Consider the following 25,481-nt stretch of genomic DNA (forward strand, 5'->3'; position numbering starts at 1 on the left):
CTTCAAAGACATCTGCACAGGATTCATCGATTTCTTAACAAATCACTTTAAAAGCCTACCTTATAGAGCAGTGAGATCTAACAGCCAGAGCTCCAAAACTCTGAAGTCATCCAAGCTCCTTCTTGTTGTGTCCCATGGGACCTCAAGACACAGTGCCCAGACTGATACCTCTTCTTCTGCACTGGTGGGATGAAGTGCAGAAGGAGCAGAGATTTCATATAGGCTACATAATGATATTATAGACTTACCCCTCCCATAATTCATGGCCTAAATCATAGAATCATTTAGGTTGGAAAAGACCTTTAAGGTCATCCAGCCCAACTATTAACCTGACACTGCCAAGCCCACTACTAAGCTAATTAAGGGGAGAGCAGCAATTTCATGTTTCCCAGCTTGGTGGCTGGATTATTTGTAATGAAAGTAAAAACTAGGAACCATTAAGGTTGGAAAAGAGCTCTAAGATCATCAGCCCAACCATCAACCCAACACCCCCATGCCCACTAAACCATGTCCCCAAGTGCCACCTCTGCCCATTTTTTGAACACTTCCAGGGATGGGGACTCCCCCACCTCTCTGGGCAGCCTGTTCCAATGCTTGACTACCCTTTCCATGAAGAAATATTTCCTTATATCCAATCCAAACCTCCCCAATGCAGCTTGAGGCCATCCCCTCAAGCCCAGCTCCCCTGCTCCTTGCCTGCTGTGTTAGGCACTAGGGAGCTCCCAGGAGAGATGGGTGAGGAGCCAGAGGTGACCCCATCACTGCTGATGAATCTTCTCCACCGGAGTTCCATCCCCAGCATGTGGGTGCAGCAGGACAGGGCATCTCCAAGGCCCCTCTGGTGAATGTGGAGGGAGTGGTGTTCCCAAGACAGACTCACTCACAGCACCCTGCAGATGAGGACCAGGGCTCAGAGCCTGAGCTTAAATAGGGCCCCTGGGCTGGGGGCGGTGAGGGTGGAGGGGGCTCAGGTGGGGCTGCTCAGGGCTGTTCAGGTTTATTAGAGGGCCCAGAGGCTGGTGGTTGGGTTTGTGGGGTGTCTGGTTTGGGTCTGCTCTTTTAAAGGGCTTTTCAAAAGTGGAAATGAAGCCACCAGCATTGTCCCTCTGCTGTCAACCTTGGTGTCTGCAGAGAGGCATCCCGTGCTGTGTCAGGTTGGTGCTCAGGCCATTGCTCTGTAAGTAAAACTATTTTTTTTTTTCCTCTCTGCAAGCTGTTTTTTCTAAGCTTCTGAGTACAGCTGTAGCTTTTCTTCAGTTGTTATAGCAAGAATTTAATTTGGACATGGCAAGAAGGGAGGATAATCAAATATTTTCTCTGCTGTGTTGGTTTTGTTTTTACTTTGGCTGAAGATGATTGTTTGCCAGCAGTGATGGTGCTGGTGTTTGTTACCCTGTTTACAACCTGGGTTTTATGTACAGATCTAATAAGGGGGAAATGATTTCAGTGTTTAGATATAAATAAAACAGAAGCTCTGAGTCCCTTGGAGGGATGAAACCTCTGGATTCAGCCTCTCTGGGCACTAGAAAGCAGCCCTTCCTAATGTGTGTAGGGTTGTGTGAGTGTTTTGCTTCCTGCAGGTGTGGATATCCCGTGTTCTGCTTTGTGCATTCCTTGCTCAGGACCTGATTCCTATAGGCACCTGATGCCTTATAGGCATTTAAAATCTTTATGCAAAGCATGGGTGGATTTCCCCATTTAGCTGTTGGGATATGGAGGGAGCGCTCTGCAGACTTTGGTAGAAATGTGAATCCCCTCTGCATTTCCTTAAGCATCCCAGCCTGCACGTATCCATCTGAGGTCTGGGCTTCATTTAAGCACCAGACCCATTGCCCTGGTTTTGGCTGGGGTAGAGTTAACTTTCTTCCTAGCAGCTGGCACAGTGCTGTGGTTTGGATTTAATATAAGAATAACGCTGACAACACGCTGATGGTTGAGTTGTTGCTGAGTACTGCTTATGCCAGCCAAGGACTTTCCAGCTTCCCAGGTGCTGCCAGGGGCACAAGAAGCTGGGAGGGGGCACAGCCAGGATAGTTGATCCAAACTGCCCCAAGGGCTGTTCCATACCATACGGTGTCATGGGCAGTATGGAAACTGGGGGGGGTTGGCCGGGGAGCAGCGATTGCTGCTCGGGAACTGGCTGGGCATTGGTCGGCGGGTGGTGAGCAATTGCATTGGGCATCACTTGCTTTGTATATTATTATTGCTACTATTGTTATATTGTTACTATTATCATTACTATTTTACTTTATTTCAATTACTAAACTGTTCCTATCTCACCCCAGGAGTGTTTCTCACTCTCACTCCTCCGATTCTCTCCCCCATCCCACCGGGGCAGGGGAGCGAGCGAGCGGCCGCGTGGGGCTCGGTTGCTGGCTGGGGTTAAACCCCAACAGTCGGTTTTAGTCGGTTTTTCAGGCTAATTGCTCCCCTTGATCATTAGTGCTCTACCTGGCTCTAGCGCAGACGTTTCCTAGCTAGCTGTCAGAAGTGAAGCGCTGGTCGTCAGCCAGTCCTCGTGGGCTCAGGCCAGACCAGGTGACAAGGCGTAGCTGTCCGTGAGCAAATCTTGGTTCCCCTGCAAAGATTTTTGACTTTGCTGTGGCTCTGCGGAACAGGACCCGGCTCTGCGGAACAGGACCTGGCGCGGGGCAGGCGAGGCAGTTGTCGGCAGCGGACTTTGCCCTTCCCGTGGCTGGAGGCGCCTGCGGCCAAACTTGCGCTTCGGAGTAAATGTTGTTTCTCGGGGACCCCGTGCAGCGTTTGGTAAGAGGGCCGTTGGGCGCGGGGCGAGCGCTCGGCGGGCTCTGAGCTGCTGCAAAGAGCTCGCTGCATTTGTCCAAGCTGCTGTTGGCCCCGTTCCCCCTGCAGCTCGCTGAATTTCTTTGTTATTTATCTTTTGATTAGAAATGCCAAAGCCACCGGTGTGTGAGTGTCAGAGGGATGTGGAAGCTTCTTTCTGCTGTGGCCAAGCAGGCTGTGGACGGCAAGGAAAGAGAACCGATGGCAGGGGAGAGCTGAGACGTGGGGAAGCTGCGCATGTGAATAAAGCGTGGATAACTCCTTCCCAACCGGCATAAGTGTGGTGCAGATCATAGAATCATGTGCTGCTGTGTATTAGAACTGATTAAAAACAAATGGAAAGTTTGTGCTGGGTAAAGGGGGGACTTTCTATTTCTACCCATGATGGACCTGCAAGTGAATTCAGTAGTTCTCCCCTTCTTGCCCTGCCCGTCAGCTGAAGAGCTGTGACAATCTGACCCCTTCTCCCCCAGAAGTCAACGTACTGCATCTGCACATCCATGGCACTGGGTCACAGATTGGTTATTTGCAGCAGACCACAAAAGTGGCATTTAAAGAATGCCAGCGGAGCTTGTTGTGACAGGAGAGGGAATTCTTGGTCGTCCCACTGCATGTGGCCGACGCAGCAGAGGTGGGTCCCCCACTGGGGTCGGTCCTCACCACGCTGGCCACAATTTCTCCGGTAACTAATGCGGGGGAAGAAATAGCTTAACAGTAGCCATGCTGCACAGGCCATTTTCTCAATCTAATCTAAATAGGAAATACTACAGTCCTGTGGATTCTTGTCAGCTTCTCTGAACTTTAGAGCAAGTTTGAGGAGCAAAGCAAAAAAAAAAAAAGGTATTGCATTATTCATGCATGAAAAAAAATTCCTTGCAAGTGCTTCCCGAGGGGTCTATCCTGCCTCCAAGCCCTCTTCCATCCCTGGCAATTTATAGGTATCATGAGAGTGCTAAGGGGACAGATTCGCATGTTGTTTTAAATCAGGGCAGAGATTAATCGTTTGGCCCTGTACTGTAATTATTCCCTTTCCACACAATGTACATTCCTCGAAAAAGGGACCAAAACTTTCAGTGAAGCTGGATTTCATTCAACAAATCATCTTGGCCAAAGAGCGGGGAATACTTGCAAATGTCAAAACATTCCGCTGTGACAATTAAAAATATGCGTTTTGGAAACGTGCCAGCGTTTCAGGCAGGGATTTAGGAGCGGAGCATGTTGATTGTTTGAAAGCAGATTTTTTCACTTGGAAACAGCCCTGAAGCAAAACCGGGGAAGTTGAAGGGAGGACAGAACCCGAGTGTGACATTTGGTGCCCGCGCAGTCTTGCCAGGCTGACCTGCAGCTCCGCGCGGGTTTCTCCCTTCCCCGAAAACCCCAAAGCTGCCTGTTTTGTTTCAGCCTGAACTAAAATGCTTGATCTTCCATAGCTTTTTTTTTTTTTTTTTTTTTTGCAGTTCAGCTATTGAACCGTGAATCCCCCTGTTGCGTACATGGGTGAGGCAGTGCTTGGGGAGGATGAGGACGAGGGTTTCCTCCCCAATGTGGGTGTGAATAGGGATGTACGTGGGGAGATGGTCTCGTTCCTGGCGTCGCTTTGCTGTCTGCTTCGGAGATCTGGAAAAGTTTATTTCTGGGTTTAACCGAGAGGCAGAACCAGAGCCCGATCCCCGCGCAGCCTCGTGCTACCCCTCTCTCCTCTTGCATCTGCCGAAACCTGCCCGCTCCCTGGGAGTTCATGCGACGGGGCCCTGCGAGGAGCCGGAGCAGCCTTGCAGGGGATGGGTGGGCTCGGAGGCAGAGGTGGCGGGAGGGTCCCCAGGTCATGGCCAGGGACAGGCTGCAGCTCCCTCGCTACGGGTGCTGGTGGGACACCTCTGCCACCGCTCCGTGCCTCAGTTTCCCTGCCTGCACGGAAGGAGATGAGTTGTGGCCCTTGGCAGAGACGGACGTCCTTGGGCCCTGCCACTCTGAGGTGCGACTGCGGGGTGGGGAAAGGCCGCTGATGCCAGGAGATGGCACCATGCTCCCAAGCGGGGCTGCCCGGCTCGGGGTGTCCTGCTCCCTGCGGCACCTTTGCAGACAGGGAAGGGCTGGCACGGCATCCGGCCTGGCATTTCTGCAGTAGGTGTTGTCCGGCAGCACTGCAGCAAGGCCTCCGTGACATCCCTTGGGATGGCTGCCCATGCAAAGCCTGCGCACACCCTGTAAAACATCGTACACCCCGTAAAAAACCTCGCACCGGTCACGAGCGGTGTTCCCCAGGGCTCTGTTTTGGGGCCAGCCTTATTAAATATCCTTATCAACGATCTGGAGGAGGGGATCGAGTGCACCCTCAGTAACTTTGCAGATGACACCAAGCTGGGTGGGAGTGTCGATCTGCTGGAGGGTAGGGTGGCCCCGCAGAGGGACCTGGACAGGCTGGACCAAGGGGTCAAGGTCAACTGTGTGAGGTTCAACAAGGCCAAGTGCCGGGTCCTGCACTTGGGTCACAACAACCCCATGCAACGCTGCAGGCTTGGGGAAGAGTGGCTGGGAGCTGCCTGGCCGAAAAGGACCTGGGGGTGTTGGTCGACAGCGGCTGAGCATGAGCCAGCAGTGTGCCCAGGTGGCCAAGGTGGCCAAGAGCATCCTGGCTTGTATCAGGGACAGTGTGGCCGCCGGAGCAGGGCAGGGATCGTCCCCTGTGCTCGGCACTGGTGAGGCTGCACCTGGAATGCTGTGTCCAGTTTTGGGCCCCTCAGCACAAGGAGGACATTGAGGTGCTGGGGTGTGTCCAGAGCAGGGCAGCGGAGCTGGGGAAGGGTCTGGAGCACAGGGCTGGTGGGGAGCGGCTGGGGGAGCTGGGGGTGTTCAGCCTGGAGAAGAGGAGGCTGAGGGGAGACCTGATCGCTCTGCAGCTCCTGACGGGAGGGGGCAGGGAGGGGGTGCTGGGCTCTTCTCCCAAGGAACAAACGATAGGACGAGAGGAGATGGGCTCAAGCTGCGCCAGGGGAGGTTTAGATTGGATATTGGGAGAAATGTCTTCACGGAAAGGGCTGTCAAGCACTGGAACAGGCTGCCCAGAGAGGTGGGGGAGTCCCCATCCCTGGAGGGGTTCAAAAAACGGGCAGAGGTGGCACTTGGGGACATGGTTTAGTGGGCATGGGGGTGTTGGGTTGATGGTTGGGCTGATGATCTTAGAGCTCTTTTCCAACCTTAATGGTTCCTAGTTTTTACTTTCATTATAAATAATCCAGCCACCAAGGCAGGAAACATGGAATTGCTGCTCTCCCCTTAACTGGTTTAGTGGTGGACTTGGTGGTGTCAGGTCAATGGTTGGGCTGGGTGATCTTAAAGGGCTTTTCCAACCTCAACAATTCCATGATTCTGTGATTCTATGAATCTATGATAAAACCTCTTCCTCCCTGCCAAACCGCACCCAGTCCTGCGCTGCTACCCGGGAACTTCCCTGGGCTTTGCAGGGTGAGGCCAGCGAGTTCAGAGCAGCCCGAGCGAGCCGGTCACCCTCGGCCGTGTCGAGGCCCCGCTTTGATGGCATTTGGTTCCCTTTTCAGCCAAACGGGAATTACGAGCCCCTGGGAAGCAGCATTTTGCCTTCTGCCACCCTCCACAGCCGAGGGAGAGATTTTTATTTCTGCTTTCTGGTGAGCAGCCCTGGCCGGAGGTGGCCGGGCAGCCTGCCAGGTCTTCTTTTATCTTTTAATTTCTGGCATTTGGTGTTTAATGGCGTTTGGGGGAACAAATGTGAAAGAAAAAGGAGAATTGTGAAAGCGGGATTTGATGGAAGGTGATCTTTGTGCAACTCGGCCTGGGTCGCCCCGGGGGCCCCGCTCAGCAAAGGGAAGCGTTGGATGCTCTTTGCTATTCCCCATCCCCGTCTCGCCGCCCCGGCATTTCGGTGTCCTCTCCACATTGGCGTCCTGCAGAAGCCCCACGTACCAAGGGGCAGAAGCCCCATTTCAAGAGCATTCGGGCTTTCCTGAGCTGGGATGCGATGCGCGTCGTCTGAACATATCTTATCGAAGCACATCTTTGGGGTCTTGCTCGGAATGAACTATAGTTTTAAGAGGAGATCGTTGTTTCTGGGTGCATTAGTGATGCAACAGGTGCCTGTCGGGTGCAGGGCAAACCTTCAAAAAAATCACCGGCCAAAGGGCTGTATGGTCAAGTAGAGATTTTTCCTCCTTTTTTTTTTTTTCATTTTTCCTTCAGTTCTCTCTGTAGAGCTGCCTGCTCACCTCCCGTCGGCGCACGGCACGCCCGCCTTCGCTCCCGGATCAAGCGGCTGTGCTGTGCCCGGTCGGCCGTACCCGCCTCGACCTTGCTGCTGTCCCCATCGCGGGCAGCCTGCCGGCACGCACCTGCGAGCAGGGTGGGACGCCAGAAAAGCCGGAGACGTTTGGCCGGCACCCGGCATCCCCAGCGAAGGAGCTCTCCCCCCCCTCCCAGGACCGCCGGCCGTGCTGGGATGTGTCCCCGGCTTCCCGAGCCAGCCTGCAGATAGATTTTTCCGCTGGGCTCCTCGCAGGCACTGGCTGGCAGCCTGCCGAGGAGTTTACCCGGCTGTTCAAAGGCTTTTCTTGTTCTGCGCCCAGGCTCCTGGAGAGCCCCGAAGAAGGGCTCCTTTCACGGCCCTGCCTTTCCTAGACAGAAATTGTCATTTTTCAAACACAGCTTCCCTTCTCTTGGCCTGGAGCCTTTCGCCTCCCCGCGCCCTGACGTCAGGCTGCCTTTGTGATGTTCGGGGCGGCATTTTGTGCTCCCGTTTCTTTTCAGCGGTTTTAAATGACGGCCGGGCCGGGCGGACAGCGAGGGGCAACCGGGGCGGCCACCGCGTGCTTCCGAAAGAGCCCCGTTGAGTTTGCGCCTTCATCCGAGCAGGGCTGTCAGCTCGGGCTGACCGGCAAAGAGCCCTGATGGACGCGGCAAACTTTGTTACCAAGTTTCTTGATATGATGGGAGAAGAAAAGGATATTTTATTTTATTTTATGGTTTGTAATACTGCCTGGGATTTTGAAGGGGTCTGCAAGGTCATGGTGCAGTGGTCATGCAAGCCACGGTGCGTGGCCGGTGGGACCACGGCTCCGTGTCGCGGGAGGGCTCTGGACGCACTCAGCTCCGGTTCATCCCCCGAGGGGACAAAGGGCTCCCGGCGCCTCGTCTATGATAGGGAAACAACAGCGAGGAGTCATCGCAAGCCTCACACGGGCTGGCCGGAGGGGAAGCTGGAGCAGGCATTGCAAAGGGTGTTTTCCTGGGGCAGCTCTTGTGAAACAAGGCAGTGGATGCCGTCACCCGGCCGAAGTGCGACATCGCGGCTCAGGAAACCGTTGCAACACAACCCCAAAATAGAAACCGTCCCCAGAAAACTAATTCCCTTCTCCCTGCCCGAATTGCCCTTCTTGCATCAGCTGCGGCGGCGCGTCCTGGGCTCCCGGATCTGTCACAACACACGAAGGGCAGAGCCCGGATCATGGCTGCGGCAGTGTGCACCATGCCAGGCTGCAGCGGCAGAGCACGGGCTTTGCGCGGCTCCGTCGGCACACGCGGCCCGGGTTGGTGACTCTCAACTTTGCCCACGCTGCTCCTTGCACTCGAAATTTTCCAGGCTTGGGCGTGAGCCCGGCGGCGAAGTTTGTTTTGCAACCGAGCAAAATCAACTCAGTGTTGTCAGGCTCGGCGGCCGCGTGAGCAAAGTACGGGTCTCCCCGGCTCTTCCCGCTGCAATGTTTGCGTTTCACCTGGCTTCCCGCTGCTGCCTGCGCAGGGGCTGCGTCCCTGCCGACGTCCCCTCGGCCACAGGGCTCCTGTCCCTGCGGGGCTTAAGTTTGCTCCTTAAAATGGGTCTCGCGGGTCGCTCCGTAAGGGCACTGAGCCAGCCTGGCACCAGGGCTCCTCGGCCTGTCCCCACCCTGCCCATGGAGGGGACCCTCGCGGTGTCGCCTTCTGCTCTGGTCTCCCCTGGAACAGCTGCGGAGAGGGACTTGGGGGTGCTGGGGGATGAAAAGCTGGGCATGAGCTGGCAATGTGCGCTGGCAGCCCAGAAAGCCAACCCCATCCTGGGCTGCATCCCCGGCAGCGTGGCCAGCGGGGCGAGGGAGGGGATTCTGCCCCTCTGCCCCGCTCTGGGCAGACCCCCCTGCAGCCCTGCGCCCAGCTCTGGGCCCTTGGCACAAGGACACGGAGCTGCTGGAGCGGGGCCAGGGGAGGCCCCAAAAATGCCCTGAGGGCCGGAGCCCCTCTGCTGCGGGGCCAGGCTGGGGGGGCTGGGGGTGCTCAGCCTGGAGAGGAGGGGGCTGCGGGGAGGCCTGAGTGCGGCCTGGCAGGGCTGAGAGGGGCTGCAGGAAGGGGGGGGGGGCAAGCTTTTAGCAAGGCCTGTTGGGACAGGACAAGGGGTAATGGCTTTAAACTAAAGAAGAATAGATTTAGACTAGACATAAGGAAGAAATGTTTTACAGTGAGGGTGGTGAGGCACTGGCCCAGGTTGCCCAGAGAGGCGGTGGAGGCCCCATCCCTGGGAACATCCCAGGCCAGGCTGGACGGGGCTGTGAGCACCCTGGGCTGGTTAAAGCTGTCCCTGGCACTGCAGGGGCTGGGCTGGGTGGGCTCTGAAGGGCCCTGCCCACCCAAACCATTCCGTGATTCCGTGATTCTATGAAAGTGCTGGCAGCTCTCGCCCTCCCCATCTGGCCGGAGGCTTATTGCAGTCTCTTCCCCTCTCCGTTGCGAGGAGAACTCGGAGCATTTTGGTGTTTTACAGTCAAAGGCGAAGCTGCAGGGTGCAATGGCAGCGTGGCAGGGGCTGTGCTCTGGGGCTCGGGTGCCGCCGTAAGCCTTCCCCTCGTGGGGATTGTCTCGCTTGAGAAACGCAGGTGGGAGATGCTGCAAGATCTCGGAGGATCTCCAAGCGCTTGGGAGCATCTGATCCCTCCAGGGCCTCTCTCTCCTTCCCGGAGGAGTTATGGCAGCAGAGAACGCCTGGACCTGTTCTACCTGTGTGTCATTTCCCTGGGCAGGTACAAATTCCTGCCGTTCCTGCCGGGCTGAGTCACGCGGGTCTCCTCCGCGCTCCCGCACCATCCCCGGAGCTCCCAGCCGCTGCGATCCTTCACCTCCATCCCCGCTTCCGAAGGCGGCGGCTGAGTCATTCCCGTGGGAGGTGGGGTCACCTATGGCGCTGGGGAGCCTCAGCCCGGGGCGGCGGGGAGCCGTGTTTGCTTTCCCACGTTCCCCGGCACAAGCCGTGTTTTCTTTGCACGCTCCGGTGCAGCCGAGCAGCTTGCAGCGGCGGGGGCTCCGGTTGTGCCGATGCTATCCCAAACCTCCCGGCTCCGGGGAGCTGGCTCGGCAGCAGGGCCAGCCGTCGGCGGATGCCCGGGAGGTCGCTGCGTGGGGACACGGGGCTGCGGGTGCTGACTCAGCGTTGGACGGGCGCGGGGCGGCGAGCCTGCCAGGCAGGCACAATGCAAATGATAGACAAACAAGCAGAACAAGGACAAATACAGGGAGCCGGGGCATGTGCCATGCATTGTGACCTGCCGCTGCGCCGTTTGTGACGGCCGGATTAATGGCCCGGAGACTGAGGGCCTCTGTTCGGCCACCGGCTGCTTTCCGGCCGGACTTGGGTGCTTTTCCCGGCCGGACACCGAGGTCCCTTTGCCCCGCGCTGGTGGCTCGGGGAGAAAGGGTGGGCACGGCGAGCCGAAATCCCTTGGCTGAATGCCTCGGACATCTTGCCTGGTGCGTCCCACCGGCACTGCGAGGGCATCCCGAGCCTCCCAGCCCCTTCCTCGTGTGTCCCGCAGCCATTTGGGGGGCTGCTCCCCCAAAAGCCGCCCCAACGCCCTCCTGTCCTTCCCAGCTCCGTGCATCCCGCCCTGCTACTGCCGGCCGTGGGGTCCCGCCGCCAAGCCCTGGCAGGGGACCCCCGAGGAGGAGGAAAAACCGGAGCCGGGCCTCAGGATTTTTAAGGGCATGGCCAGACGTGCAGCCGCTCGAGTGCTCGCCGGGTCGCCGGCCGCCACAGCTGAATGCCCCTTGTGTCCGGCAAGCCTCGGCGGCGTAAACGAACGCGGCTTCCTGCGACCGCGGTGGGTTACGGCGAGCCCGCGGCTGCCAAAACACCTGGCAGAGGGACCTGACAGCCGCCGCTGGGACCCGCTCCGGCCACGGGGCATCGGCCCCTCTGCCCTCTCCTGCGCGCCCAAGGAGAATTCCTGCTCGCTCTGATCCGCGCCGGACCACGCTTTTACCCCCACTCCGCCACCGCTGGATAAAGATAAATATATATATATATAAAAAAAAAATACAATCTTGCACTAACTGGTCCGCTATTGACATTAGCCCGAGAGGTGCCAGCCTGGAACCAGCTGCGTTGCTGCAGCCAATAAAGCCCTTTTTAGTGGCCGGGCTTGAACTGGGGAGCCCGTAGGTCAAAAATCCTTTATTTATAGAGGTTTTCTGCGAAGAAGGGCCATAAACAGCAAGGGGGGGAGCTAATGAAAATGTCTGGGAAGGAACAAAACCCCAAGAAGTTATTTAGGAAAAGAAAAAAACAAAACAAAACAAAACAAAACCCCCCTTGACTAAAATGTACATTCACAGGGGAAAATCCCGGCTATGAAAGAGCCTTTTAAGCTGGCAGAAAAACAGAACCGGTGGCTGCAAGATAAAGCCAGGAAAAAAAAAAAACCTCCAATAAGGCCCCGTTTTTCGCAGGCGGGCGGATTACGGGCCGGAGGAGACGTCAGAGACGCTTCTCCTCCGGCGGCATCCCCGAGATGGGGGGGACCCCCTGGCTCGGGGTCCGAATTCGGGATGGGGGAGCCCCGGGGGGGCCGAGCATCCCAGGGCCGGGACGCGTGAGCTCCGGGGCAGCAGCAGTCAGTGCCTGACCCTGGGCATAATATTTAATTTATCCTGAGCCCATATATTAAGAAAATAAACAGAGAAGGGGGACTTCAACCACCCCCCCTTAGCTGCTGCAGCCTGATTGATTTCTGCGTTCGACGGAGAAGCCAAAAACATCCCGGCGGCTACAATTTGGGTTTGTGTGAGCCATCGGGGAAGGGGCGGGGAGGGCGAAAGGCGATGTTTTCCCTTTGCCTAATTTTCACGTTCACAATCCAAAATAAACAGGCAGCCGGAGGCTTTTATGCCGGACACCGGCACACAGCCCCCTTGTTACATGCTGCTTCGGGGCAGGATAGAGATCAGGTTTTTGGGGGGGGGGGGGGGGTTAGGGGTTTGGGTTTGGTTTTTTTTTTTCTCTTCCCCCTCCTTTTTTTCACCGCCACGTCAGAATATTTTAAGCGGAGATTAAAGGGATCTCTGTGGGGAGGGACAAGCAGATAGAGCGTCCTCGCTGAGCGATGGCTGCGGGCACTGGCGCCGGCTGGCGATGTTCCTCGTCCTTCACGGGGGCTCGAGTCCCCTCCTTGCGCCGTCGGGGCATGGAGGGTGTTTTGGGATCCCCGAAAACGGCCGCTGAACTCGTCCTCCGCCGGGCTTGGGGTTGGTTTTCCCACCGGCCCCTGCAGCCGCTGGCAGCGGAGGGGTCCGCACCGTCGCCCTCCGGCCCCGACGACTGCCCGCGGGCGCGGGGATGCGAAGGAAAGCTGCAAAAAGAAAAATAGCGACCGCGCCCTGCCCGCTTGGGGGAAGGCGAGGGGGTTTGGACGCCTTTTTCGGGGTTTTGCCTTAAATTGAGCGACTTGCCAGAGCAGGAGCCAGTTGCTGCCGGCCGGCTCTGCTGGCATCGAGCGAGGATCTGCCCCCGGTTTCGTTTAACTTGAGTTGGGGGGGGGATAACCCCTTTAATGGCCAAACTCAGAATAAGCCACTGACAAAGAGCAATTTGAAATGTTAAAAAAAAAAAGACAAAAACCAACCCCCCCCCGCAAAAAAAAAAAAAAACCAACAACAAAACGGAGAGTCTCCCGGCATTGTGCACCTTGCCAGAATCAGGGCAAAACAATTAAAGAATTGTTTTTGTGGTTCTGTAACAGCAGGAGAAGCATGAACTCCTCGCGCCAGCGCTGGAAGGACGGCCGGAGCGGCGGCGGGCGATGCTCTTGGCCGGCGCTCCCAAAGCCGGGTGGTGACCTCGGCCAGCTCTGCGAGCTTCATACCGGTTTTCCTTTGCGCAAATACAATATATTCCCTTGCGGGATTGCTCTCGCTCTTCCAAGGCGACTGGTTACGAATAAAAAAGAAAGAAAAAAATCAATAAGCTGAAGTTTTTTTTTTCCTTTTAACCAGAACGCTCTCTCCCCAGTTACCCCTCGTGGCACGCGACCCCAAAGCCGGGCTTTTTCGCCCCGCTACGGCGTTGCTCGTTTGCCGCTCAGCCTCGCGCCGGGAGGAAAGAGCCGCCTTTCAGTCCCACTCGCCCGTGACTTCCCGGCCGGCTTTCTAGGTACTCGAGAGCATCCCCAAATTCCTTTGGGCTTACTGCTCTGCCTGCCCTGCCTGCAGCGCGCTCCTCCCTGCCTGCTTCGCCGCCCTGACTCCGCCGGCCCTGCCACCATTCCAGTTCTGGCAGCGGCGGCAACGTGATTCACGCCAGGAGTGGGAGGACTATTGCAAAGGAGGAAGCCTCTATTTACAAATAAATATCCCGGTTATCAGCCCCGGGGAGGGGGGAGGGAGGCAAAAAAACCGAGGCAACACCACAACCTCGCCCGCCCCGGGGTCGTCGCCCGGGTTGTTTTTGTCCTTTGGGTGCTTCCAGCTGGTTGCCCAAAAGAGGGTTTGGTGGCCCTTTGCGGGGACGGCGCCTGCCACCGCAGCCACCCCGGGGCTCGGCTCCCGGCGGGGTTTCTCCTTCCCCGGGGCGGGGGCTGCATCTGCCTGGTGGTGCACGGGCGGTGGGGTGCAAGGGTTGGGGTGCAAGGCTTGGGGTGCCGGGGCCGAGCCCCAAAAGGTGGGAGCGCTGTGAGGCACTCAAAGGGCCGGCGAGCCCAGGCGGCACGGCCGCCCTTGCTCGTGGCTGGGGCTCCGGTGGGATTTTGGGAGCGGGTCGCCGGCCGCTGCACTGAAACACTTGGGCTTTTGGGGGGTAAAACGCGGCGCTGGGGATTTGGGGCTCGGCGGCGTTGGGAACAAGCGGCTCCCAGCCCCTTCAAAGAGCTGCTTTCAAGTGCTGAGGTGAGATGGTATCACCTGGGAACACCGGGAAGGCTCGGCTCCGCTCAAACCGCAGGGCTGGGAGCAGCTCCCGCGGGGACGCCGGCTTAGCACCGGGGCGGGGGGGTCCCACGGGGTCCCCTCCCTGACACCCCCCCCCCGCACCCTCAGCTGCTCGCCCCTCGCCCGCGAGGCCGAGCCCCATCTCAGGAGGCTTCTCCGGAAGGCAGGCGGCGAACAGCGGCCATCCCGGGGGACAATCGGCCACGGGCCACGGACCACGCGCTCGCCACCGGCCACGTTTCGGCCATGCCTGTGGGTTTGGTCCCCATTGCCCCGTCAGGACGTGCTGTCCCCCATCCCCCATGCAACATTTTGTTTTTTTTTTTTTTCCCCCCCCTCACCCCCCCCGGGAGGAAAGGTTCGGCCCCGTTGATTTAGGGATGACAAAGGCTGGGATCAGCGAGGTGGGAGCCACGCAGGGCGAGGAAGGGGCGTAGGCGCAGGGCCAGCAGCGGCTGAAGGAATGCGCTTGGGGGGGGGCGATTGGGGAGCCTGCGCCCGCTGATGCACTGAGGGGTGCGGGGGGGGCTGCGCCTGCCGGCCCCCCACCTCCTGCAGACCGAGGCGGGGGGCAAAGCCAAGAGCCGGCGGCACCCGGTTGCGTTGGGGAGTGGGCTTGGACGGGCCCCGGGCGGGTTTGCCGCCGGGGGGGGTCCCAGTGGGAGCCGTGCCACGCCCCGCGGGTGTCACCCCCCCCAACCCTGGCAGCCAAAGGTGCTCACAGGGTGACCCTGACCCAAATTTCAGCCCCAGCCTCCCCAGGGTGGGGGGGGAAGCACTGGGTGGGACCCCCGTCCTCCGGGACCCCCAGGGCTCTTCCCCTGTGTGGGGCAGCAGTGGGGGGGGGGGGCCGGGACCACCCGGGGGGGGCACAGAGCAGTGGGGTGGGGTCAGGGACCACCCCGAGGGGGGAACCCAGTGGGGGGGAGGGGGTAAGACCACCCTGGGGTGGGCACCCCGCTGTGGGGGTGGTCAGGGACCACCCTGGGGTGGGCACCCAGCAGGGGTGGGGTGGATTAAGACCATCCGGGGGGGGTCACCCAGCAGCGGGGGGGTCAGGGAGCACCCTTGGGGGGTCACCCAGCAGCAAGGAGGTCAAGACCACACTGGGGAGGAGGGGTCAGGGGGTCACCCGGCCGCGGGGGGGGTCAGGGACCACCCTGGGGGGGCACCCAGCAGCAGGGGGGTCAGGACCACCCTGGGGAGGGGGGGGTCACCGGGCCGCAGAGGGGGGTCAGGGAGTACCCTGGGGGGTGGGTCACCCAGCTGCGGGGGGGGGGGTGGGTCAGACACCACCCCGGGGGCACCCAGCTGCAGGGGGTGGTCAGGGAGCACCCTGGGGGGCACCCAGCCGTGGGTGGGGGGTGTCAGGGACGACCCCGGGGGGCACCTAGCAGCGGGGGTGGGTTAAGACCACCCTTGGGGGGGGCACCCAGCAGGGGGGGGGCAGGGACCACCCTGGGGGGGGGGGGCACCCAGCAGCGGGCGGGGCCACGGACCACCCTGGGGGGGGGGCACCTAGCGGGGGGGTGTCAGGGACCACCCTTGGGGGGGCACCCAGCGGGGAGGGGGGGGGTCAGGGGCCACCCTGGGGGGGCACCCAGCGGGGGGGGGGGGACCAGGGACCACACTGGGGGGGCACCCAGCGGGGGGGTTCAGGCACCACCCTGGGGGGGCACCCAGCGGGGGGGGGGGGGGTGTCAGGGGCCACCCTGGGGGGGGCACCCAGCCACGGGGGGGGTCAGGGACCACCCTTGGGGGGGGCACCCAGCGGGGGGGGTGGGTTAAGACCACCCTTGGGGGGGGGCACCCAGCCGGGGGGGGGTCAGGCACCGCCCCCCCGGGGGCACCCACCGCGGGCGCTGCCCGGGGCCGGCGGGGCGGGGGTGGCTCCGCCCCGGGCCGCAGCCGCTGCCGCCGAGTCCGCGCCCATTTCCGCCGGCGCGGAGCCCGGGCCCGGCCCCTCCGCGCTGCTGGGGCGCCCCGGCCCCGCCGCCCGCCTCCCTCCGCCTCCTCCTCCTCCTCCTCCCCCCCCCCTCCCCTCCTTCCCTCCCTCCCGCCGGCCCTCCCGGCTCCCCCAGCCCCAGCCAGCATGCCGGGCGAGGCGGCGGCCGCGCTGGCCGTGGGTAGGTGCGGGCCGGGCGGGGGGGGGGGGCCCGGAGCCCCGGAGCCCCGGTGCCGCTGCCGGTACCGCTCCCCCGAGGGGGCTGAGCCGCCGGCCCCGGGGCGCCCCGGCCGGGGAGGGGGCGGGGGGCGCGGGGGGCTCGGCGCTGGGGAGGGGGCGGCTGCGGGGGCTGCGCTGCCCCCCCCCCCCCAAACTTTGCGAGCAGCTGGGACGGAGCCCGCTCCCCGCCGAGCATCCAGCCCCAGCATCCCCGAATAAGTTTTATTTTTTTAAGGGCAGCGCTTTCTGCAGAGGGGCTGGGGCGGGGGGGGGGGTAAGTCCTGTTGGGAATCGCTCGCCTCCTGCTCCTTAAATCCTACCAAATATTTGGCTGCCGTCCCTCCCGAAGTTATTTGCTTTATCCGCTCCTCGCTTGTGGGAACGCGCCTTCGCCGCGAGTGTGAGCGCGGCCTCGGCGGGCGAGCGAGCCCTCCAGCCTCCTCAGGTTGCTCTAGGGTAGACTTGATTAGCGAGCGCGTTGCTGGGCTCGCAATTAAAAGGCGGGGACGTTAATAGAGCGCCCTTACATTTATGTTTTTCCGTGGCCGGGCAAGGGGCCGAGGCGGTGAGGAGCGGGGGGCCGGGAGCCGTACCCGCAGGTACGCCAGGCCGGACGCGGGTGATGCTGCGCGCGGGACGGGACGGATCCGGACACGCTCCCCGGCCCGGAGAGTTGATGACGATAGAGGTGGGCGAGCGCAGAGCTGGGGCGTGGGTGCTCCGCGCCCGGCCGCGCCTGATGCTTTGCTACCGGCGAAGGCGACCCCGGGGATGGGGCTGATGTTGGGGGGCAGCGCTCGGGGGACCTCGGTTGGGGTTTTTTTTTTTTCCACCGGCCCAAAGGAGGAGGAGGATTCCACGTCCCCTGCCCGTGTCACCCGCGGCACCGGGGCTCTGCCGCTCCTCGCCGCGGCTCCGCGGTCAAGCCGGGGCCGGGTGGGGGGATGAGGCAGCGGCGGCGGGAGAGACGCTCTTTGCAGCACCGGGGTTCGGGAAAGTCGCCGCTCTTGGCCCCCCTCCAGCCCTCCTCTCCGGCGCTGCCTCCCTGGCTCCGGCACGGCCGTGCCGGGATGCCTCCTCGCTCCGCTCCTCCGGCAGCGTCTGCTCCGCCGAGCATCCCTCGGGCGGGCGGGCGATCGCCACAGGGGTCGGCGGCCTCGTCCCTCCTCGGCTTGTCCGGACGCTCCCACCAGCTGGGTTTGGGGACGCTCGCGTCCCCTCTGCTCCGCGCCGCTGTGCCGCTCGGGCGCTTTCGGACCTTTCCTCTCGGTCGCCCGGCTCGGGGGCTGAGCCGCGCGTTTCCCACCTAGCCGGGCACCCCGCTTTTCCCAAACCCCCATCCAGGGGTGACGGCCGCTCCCGGCCTCCAGCCCGGGTCAGGTCCCAGCCTCCGCGGTGCCCCGGTTGCGCCGGGGCGGTGGGCAAGGAGCCCTTTATAGACGGCGTCGAACCAGCAGATTGGAGCATCCGCTTGAAATACCGGGAGGAAGGGGGAGAAACCTCCTCCGGCCCGATGTACGTGCACCTGATGGCTGCCAAGGGCTGATGCGCGAAGCCGAGGGGAAAATCTGAGGCAGGCGGATTAGGAGGGAAAACTTGGGGCAGGGAGCAAACCCCAGCGATAACCGGGAGCTCCTCGTTGGAGTCACTGGGAGATGCTGGGGGCGAAAGGAGCTGAGCCCCGGGCTGGCGGTGGAGAAGCGGAGGCTGGGAATTAATGTCGCGCTGGGGACGGAGTCGTCGAGGGCACGTTTGTCCGTCAGCGAGTTGGGGGGCTCGGGGGGGGTCCGTCAGCAAGGTGGGTGTCACTTGCGAGGGCGAGTCCGGGGGGGCTTTGCTGGCTGGGGGCGATGGCAAGGAGCCCTTCCCAAAGCGGGGGGACGGGGGGGGTGGCAGCCTGGCTGGCGCGGCCGAGCGCCGGCTTGCAAATAAAACTGGGGCCGTTGGCGCGGGAGTTGATCCTTCAGGACTGGGGAGGGAAAAAGCTGGGAACAGGGCTGGGATGGGATTGCCGAAATCAAGCGAGGGCGGCTGCTCGGGGCAGCTGTCGGGCGCAGCCGTCGGGCGCAGCCCTGCTCTCGGGGGTCCCGCTTTGGGCGGTCCGGGCGCCGATGCTCCGCATCTCCGGAAGGCGTTTGGCTCTGCCAGGGCTGCCCGGCGTCCCCACGCCGGCTCGCGGCGAGCTCGCCAAAGCCCTCGGCCGGCGTCGGAGGTGTAAAACTGCTGCCGAGGGGCGAGGGGAGGTGGCAGTCGCACGTGGCGAGCCGGGCGGCTTCCTCGGCCAGGCTCCTCCAGCCAAAAAAGTGGCTTTAATTTGAGCGGGGCGTTGTACCTGCGGCGGGGAGAAGCAGGGAAGAGGCAGCGCCGGAGCTGAGCAGGGTCCCGGCGGGAGGACGGAGAAGCCGGGCAGCCGGAGGGGACGATGCAGCTGCCCCGTGGCACGGGGCTGAACCGTTTCCCAAATAACGCGTGGTTTCCTCGGCGCGTGGAGGTGCGGGCATCGGCACGAGCAGGAGCGGGGCGGGAGGACGAAGCACCTTCCAGCAGCAAGCCGCTGGCGGCAGCGAAGAAACAAAGCTGGGAGGAGACGGGCTGCTGAAAATTACATTTCCACGGGCAAAAAATATCCCCAGGGGCTGGCTGGGTCTGTGGCAGCGCGGGGAAAGGTGCAGCGAGGACGGAGCGGGAGCTGAGGCGGGGGAAGCTGCTGCACTAAGGAAAGGCGTCGGCCGCTGCCGGGGTTTGCTGGACGCGGACCCCCGGGGCTGGCGCGCGGCTTGGTCTCTCGCCCGGCGCCTTTCTGGGTGATTTCATTAAACCCGTGGAGGAAATTGGGTCAAACCCAGCGAAAGGGCTGCTGGTCTCGTCTGGCTTCGCACCCCGGGGTCGAGCCGCCTCGGCAAAGCCTCTTCGCTGGGGGGGTTCCCCAATCCCCCCCTGCTCCCCCCCCCAAAGGGACGGCTTGGGCTGGTTGTTCGGAGCCTGCCCAGGCCTGCGGACCCCCGTGCCTGGGGTTGCAGGGGTGGTTCTGCCTGCACGGGGTATTCTGCCTGCACGGGGTATTTCTGCCTGCACGGGGTATTTCTGCCTGCACGGGGTATTCTGCCTGCACAGAGTATTTCTGCCCGCACAGGGTAGTTCTGCCCATGCAAAGTATTTCTGCCTGCACGGGGTAGTTCTGCCTGCACGGGGTAGTTCTGCCTGCACGGGGTATTTCTGCCTGCACAGGGTATTTCTGCCCACATGGGGTAGTTCTGCCCATGCAAAGTATTTCTGCCCACACAGCATAGTTCTGCCTGCACGGGGTATTTCTGCCCGCATGGGGTAGTTCTGCCCATGCAAAGTATTTCTGCCCACACAGCATAGTTCTGCCTGCACGGGGTATTTCTGCCTGCACAGGGTATTTCTGCCCACATGGGGTAGTTCTGCCCATGCAAAGTATTTCTGCCCACACAGCATAGTTCTGCCGGCACGGGGTATTTCTGCCCGCATGGAGTATTTCTGCCTGCACAGGGTGGTTCTGCCCGCATGGGGTAGTTCTGACTGCACAGGGTATTTCTGCCCGCACGGGGTAGTTCTGCCCATGCAAAGTATTTCTGCCTGCACAGGATGGTTCTGCCCGTGCAGAGTATTTCTGCCTGCACAGGACCCACCGTGCCCGGGCACTTTGCACCCCGGGGAGCCCTGCTCGCACCACAGGGGTGCAGCCCGCGGGTCCCCGGGGAGCAGCAGCGCTTGCAGGCAGCGGGGGGGAGGCAGGGGGCCGGTGGCGGTGGGGCCGTCGCAGCGCCCAGGCTCGCGCCGAGGCTGGATGCGGTCCCGCTGCGCGGGCACGGGCGGGAGGAGCTGGCGGGGCTGTGCCGCAGGGTGCTCGGGGGCGGCTGCACGGCTGCCACCTCCGCCGGCACCCGCATGGGCCGGGGACGTTGTGCAGGCGGGCGGCTGTCGGCTGAGCGAGCGCGTGCCTAGCGCGCATGCAAATAACGGGCTGGTTTCAGGCTCTATTCCGGCTATAAAGCGCAAACACCGTTGCATTTTTTCCTTTTAAAAAAAAAAAACTCAGATTTTTTTTGAGCGATTTTGTGCAAACACCCCCGAGCCGTCAGCCAGCCCTCCCGGCTCGGGGGGCACACGGTCCGGCTGACCCCCGTCTCTCTGCCCTCTCCGCAGGTGTGCTGCTCGCCGCGTGCCACGCGCTGGAGAACACCACGGCGGCCCGGAGCGGTGAGTTTGCCGACGCGGCAAAACCGGAGCGAGCCCGAGGGGGAGGTTTGCGGGGCGGCCCGGGAGCGGGCACCGAAGCGCGGGCGCAGGGCAGCCGTCCTGGCACCGCGTGTGCGCCGGATCAGCCGGAGGGGTGCTCTGGCATCCCATCCTTCTCCCCGGGGAAGGGCGGGTCCCCAGGTGGGATCCTGACCCGCGGGTGCTTTATCCCCAAGGGAAAACTGGGAGACAGGGCCCTGCGGCAGGTGTTGCCCCTGCAGCTCGGTTTGGGAGGAGGGGGCCCAAACCCTGGCGCGCAGCCACCGGGCGTGCGGGGAAGCCGGCTCCCGTTAGCCGCGCTGCGGGCTCCCGTTAGCCATGCCGCGGCTCCCGCCAGGAATCTGCCGGTGCCTGCCGCCGGCTCGCAGCGGCACCGAGCCCGTCGCACCCGATAAATCGCCTCATTCATAAATGCGGCACAATGGGCTGCGACAGCCGAGAGCCCTTCGCTTCCCCCGGCCCGGCGCGGAGGTTTTGCCGTCGGTGGGGATGTGCCGGCTGCGGGAAGGGCTTTTTGCAGGCAGAAAACAAAACTTTTGAGGCTGGAAAAAAATGGAACGGTCCAACGGCATCGGTTGGGAAGCGTTAAAGGAACCGGCGCTCCGGAGCAAAAGCCAGCAGCGGGGCGGGCGCCGGCACCGTGGAGGATGCTCGCGGCCCCTTTCCCCATGGATGCGCACCCAGCCGGCGGGAGGCTGGAGGGAAGGGGCTGCTCCGAGGGGTGCAGCGCCGGCTGGGGACACGTCGGGGACAGGGACAGGGTCCGCGCGGGCGGCGGCAGCGGCAGCAGCAGCAGCATGGGGCTGTGGGAGGACGAGGCGGCTGCAATGTGGCCGGCAGCTGCGAGCGCGCCGAGGCTTAATGCAAGCCAGGATGGCCCGGGAGCCAGCCCTGGGGATGCGCTGCCGGTGGCGGGGGGACGACGGGACGCGCTACGACGGGACGCGCTGCCCCGCTGACGCCGGCCCTGCCGGTGCTGCGGAGCCGGGGCGCAGCCGTCGCCGCCGGGCTGGGGGGCTCGGAGCGGGTGCTGGCAGCGGGGATAGGCAGAGCTGTGTTTGGGGCTCGGCTTTGTGGGTTAAAACGCCAGAAAGAAGTTGGTTTTTGGGGGATATTCAGGCCAGAGGCAGGAGTCGGGGGAGCCTGGGCTCTCCTGGGGTAAAGCCATCCCCGGGGAGGGAGGTGTCGGGGTTTTCCTGGCGAAGGGCTGCACCAAGGCACGGATTTCGGCAGCGATGCAGACGGCAGCGATTCTCACCGCGAAGACCAAATCCCAGCTCCTGGCTCTCGGAGGATGCTGCCGCCGGCTCCGACATCTCCAAACCTCCCACCGATGCCTTTCTCCCCCCAGCCGGAGACGGGGCCGTCGGGCCCCGCTCCGTCTTTCCTCGCCTCGCGTCCCCAAAGACCCGGAAGCATTCGGCGGAGACGTGGGTTTAATTACCCCGGCCTGCCATAAATTCACGGCAACAGGAACTTGAGGTGGCTTTGAAACGACAGCGATCGGATGTGCTTTATACCCGGGCTAATCCAAAAGCAGGATATTTGTTTTCCGTCTCTGCTGCGGAGGATAATTTAAACCAGCGCGGGGTGTAATGGAAAACAGCATCCCGGCAAAGCCACCGGTCCAGGGCTGTGGCCGGCTCCGCCGTTGTTTAACTCTCTCCTCCTCCATTTCAAGCTTTAAGCTCTTTAGGAAATTCCTGTAGTGCCGGCCAGGCTCATTTTCGGTGCTGGTTTAAGTAGGACCCATCCGGGCTCTGTCGGGTGGCCCTGGCCGGGATGCGGCCGCTGGACCACGTCCCACCCGGCAGCCCCGAAATAAACACATCCAGCCCCAAAACAGAGCTCCTGCCCCGCTGCTGGCGATGCCTGGGGTGGCTGCCGGCCTGGCAAATGCCAAAAAAAAAAAAAAAAAAAAAAAAAAGAAAACGCCATTTTCTCTTTGCTTTTGCTCCCAGCTCCAGGCCCGCCAGTGGCAGCGGCGGTGAGGTCCCACTTCAATGACTGTCCCGACTCGCACAGCCAATTCTGCTTCCACGGCACCTGCCGATTCCTGGTCCAGGAGGACAAGCCGGCCTGCGTGTAAGTGCGGGGGGGAAAAAAAATCTCCTACGATTAAAATGGAGGCGGGTCCTTCGTGTCTCCCTTTGGCTGTCCCATGTGAATCCCCAAAAAAGTGGGGTTGAACCTGGTTTTGTTGGGCTCTGGGCGGATGCCCCGGTCCTTGGGCTGATGCCGATGCTATTCCCTGGTCCTGGGGCTGATGGCAATGCCGGTCCCCGGGCTGATGCTGATGCCGTTCCCCATTCCCCTGGTCCTTGGGCTGATGCTGACACGGATGCCGGTCCCCGGTCCCCAGGGCTGACGGCGATGCCGGTCCCCGGTCCCCGGGGCTGATGCCGATGCCATTCCCTGGTCCCGGGGCTGACGGCGATGCTGGTCCCCGGGGCTGACGGCGATGCCGTTCCCCGGTCCCCGGGGCTGACGGCGATGCCGGTCCCCGGTCCCCGGGGCTGACGGCGATGCCGGTCCCCGGTCCCCGGGGCTGACGGCGATGCCGTTCCCAGTCCCAGGGCGGACGGCGATGCCGGTCCCCGGTCCCGGGGCTGACGGCGATGCCGATGCCGTTCCCAGGTGCCACTCGGGGTACGTGGGGACGCGGTGCGAGCACGCCGACCTCCTGGCCGTGGTGGCCGCCAACCAGAAGAAGCAGACGATCACCGCCTTGGTGGTGGTGTCGGTGGTGGCCTCGGTGCTGCTCATCGGCGTCTGCGTGCTCATACAGTAAGTACGCAGGGCGGGGGTTCAGCTCGGCACCCCTCCCGGCCGATTCGGGGCAGGACGCGGCCCGCGGAGGGGGGCGGCGAGACCCCCGCAGCCCCTGACCGTCCCTTCCCCGCTCCCTTGCAGCTGCTGCCGGCTGCGGAAGCGCTGCCAGTGGTGCCGGGCGCCCGTCGGCAGCCAGGAGAAGCCGGCTGGGCTCCTGAAAGGCAGCACCTCCTGCTGCCACGCCGAGACGGGTAAGGGGGCCGGGGGGCACTGCGGCGGGACGCCGGCCGCCGGCGCTGCCGGGGTGTAACCGCGCTCCCCGGCCCCTTGCCCGCAGGGGTCTGACGGAGCACGGGGGGTCCCACCGCCACCCAGGACGCCCGCGCCGGGGACCAGCGCAGCATCTCTCCTCTTTTTTTCTTTTTTTTTCCTCTTTTTTTTTTTTTTTTTCCCTTGTTTTCTTCTTTTTTCTTTTTCTTTACTTCCTCCGCTCCCCGCCACGGAAGACGGCAAGCAAGCACCCCGGCAGGAGACGTGCTCGGCAGCACCGGCAGCGGCAAAGCGCTGGCAGAGCCGGGCATCGCCCCCGCCGCAGAGCCAAACCCCCGGCCACGTGCAGCTGGGGTTGCTTTCTTTGGGTTTGGGTTTGGTTTTCCTTTTTTTTTTTTTCCTCCTCAGAATTTTTTTTTTTTTTTTTTTTAAAAAACCAGAACCTCCCCACTCTCGCAGGATGGGGCTTTATTTTTCTATAGAGACAGAAGCGCCGGCGAAGCCTCCGCCTCGGCAGGCGCGTGGACTGCGCTCACTTTGGGGACAGATACGAGCTTTTTATTAATGATAAAATGAACCTTAATCCTAGGAAACCTCCTCAAGCCAGTGCTCTAACCTCCCGGTGCAGCGTTAATCCTTTCCGTAGTCTTTATCATAACCAACCTGGAGCTTTTCTGTTTGGTCTTTTTTTTTTTTTTTCTGGTTGTTTTTTATTTTTAAAGTCATGGTTACTCTCATGTCTTCTGTATATGTTGCACTGAAAGTTAATATTTAATGTTTTAATTTATTTTGCGTGGTTAAATTAATTTTGATTTCTATAATATGTTATTGTGATCGGCTGTTCTCTTTTCCCCTAATACCTGGATTATAGTTATTTAAGTGATATAAAGGACACTTTTTTTTCAAAAAAAATTCGTCTCTCGGGGCTTTTTTGAGGGGAATATTCACAAAGGAGATGCTGGGTCCCGTGGCAGGGGGCGGGGGGAACAGCTCTAGGGTGCAGCGCTGATGCCCCGGTGATGGGCACGGTCCTGGTCCCCCCCATTTCCAGCCCAAACATGCAGCACCGATGCCCCGGTGATGGGCACGGTCCTGGTCCCCCCCCATTTCCAGCCCAAACATGCAGCACCGATGCCCCGGTGATGGGCTCGGTCCTGGTCCCCCCCCCATTTCCAGCCCAAACATGCAGCGCCGATGCCCTGGTGATGGGCACGGTCCTGGTCCCCCCCCCATTTCCAGCCCAAACTGTGAAGCAAAGGGGAGGGAGGGGAGGGATGGGGCTGATCCCGTTGCGGCTGCGTGGGGAGCAGGGTGGGGTCCAGCCTCGCACCGCGCTCAGGAGCTCATGGGGGGGGACCCCGGCTGCGTCCCCAGGGAGAGACCCCCCGAGCCGGGCCAGGGGCCGGAGCCTCCGTTGCACGGGGGTTCTGTCCCCACGTTGATGCTTTGCCATTAGCGGTGGCGGCAAAGCTCCCGCGCTGCAGCCCGCGGGGCAGCGGCCGGCAGCACCTTCCTGGGTGCTGGGGCCCCCCCTGCCTGCAAACAGCCCCGGGGGAGCGGAGGGTGCTGTGTGGGTGCCTGGGTGCTGTGCCTGTGCCTGGGTGCTGTGCCATGCCTGGGTGCTGTGCCCAGGTTCTGTGCCCGGGTGCTTTGCCGTGCCCAGGTGCTGTGCTTGTACCTGGGTGCTGTGCCCAGGTGCTGTGCTTGTGCCCGGGTGCTGGGCCGGTGCCTGGGTGCCACGCTGGGTGCTGTCCCTGTGCCTGGGTGCCATGCCTGGGTGCTGTGCCCAGGTGCTGTCCCTGTGCCCGGGTGCCACGCCTGGGTGCTGTGCCCGTGCCCAGGTGCTGTCCCTGGGTGCCATGCCTGGGTGCTGTGCCCAGGTGCTGTCCCTGTGCCCGGGTGCCACGCCTGGGTGCTGTCCCTGTGCCTGGGTGCCACGCCTGGGTGCCACGCCTGGGTGCTGTGCCTGTGCCTGGGTGCTGTGCCTGTGCCCAGGTGCTGTGCCCAGGTGCTGTCC

General features: G+C 61.8%; 1 protein-coding gene across 1 annotated transcript; it reads left to right on the forward strand.

Moving 5' to 3' along the window:
* Positions 1-16,087: 16,087 nt before the first annotated feature.
* On the forward strand, positions 16,088-23,504 carry TGFA (transforming growth factor alpha). The gene is made up of 5 exons (XM_075724129.1): positions 16,088-16,121; positions 20,330-20,383; positions 22,384-22,507; positions 23,060-23,209; positions 23,336-23,504. The coding sequence occupies exons 1-5, from the start codon at positions 16,088-16,090 to the stop codon at positions 23,502-23,504; spliced, it is 531 nt and encodes a 176-aa protein (XP_075580244.1).
* The last annotated feature ends 1,977 nt before the right edge of the window (positions 23,505-25,481 follow it).

This window comes from Pelecanus crispus, chromosome 21 (assembly GCF_030463565.1).
Source record: "Pelecanus crispus isolate bPelCri1 chromosome 21, bPelCri1.pri, whole genome shotgun sequence".
Taxonomy (NCBI): Eukaryota; Metazoa; Chordata; class Aves; order Pelecaniformes; family Pelecanidae; genus Pelecanus; species Pelecanus crispus.

Excerpts from the sequence above, each read along its gene's own strand:
- TGFA (XM_075724129.1), top strand. The coding sequence starts at position 16,088 with ATGCCGGGCGAGGCGGCGGCCGCGCTGGCCGTGG. Across the intron at positions 16,122-20,329 it reads GGCGGCCGCGCTGGCCGTGG|GTGTGCTGCTCGCCGCGTGC; the intron begins GTAGGTGCGGGC and ends CCCTCTCCGCAG. Across the intron at positions 20,384-22,383 it reads CACCACGGCGGCCCGGAGCG|CTCCAGGCCCGCCAGTGGCA; the intron begins GTGAGTTTGCCG and ends TTTTGCTCCCAG.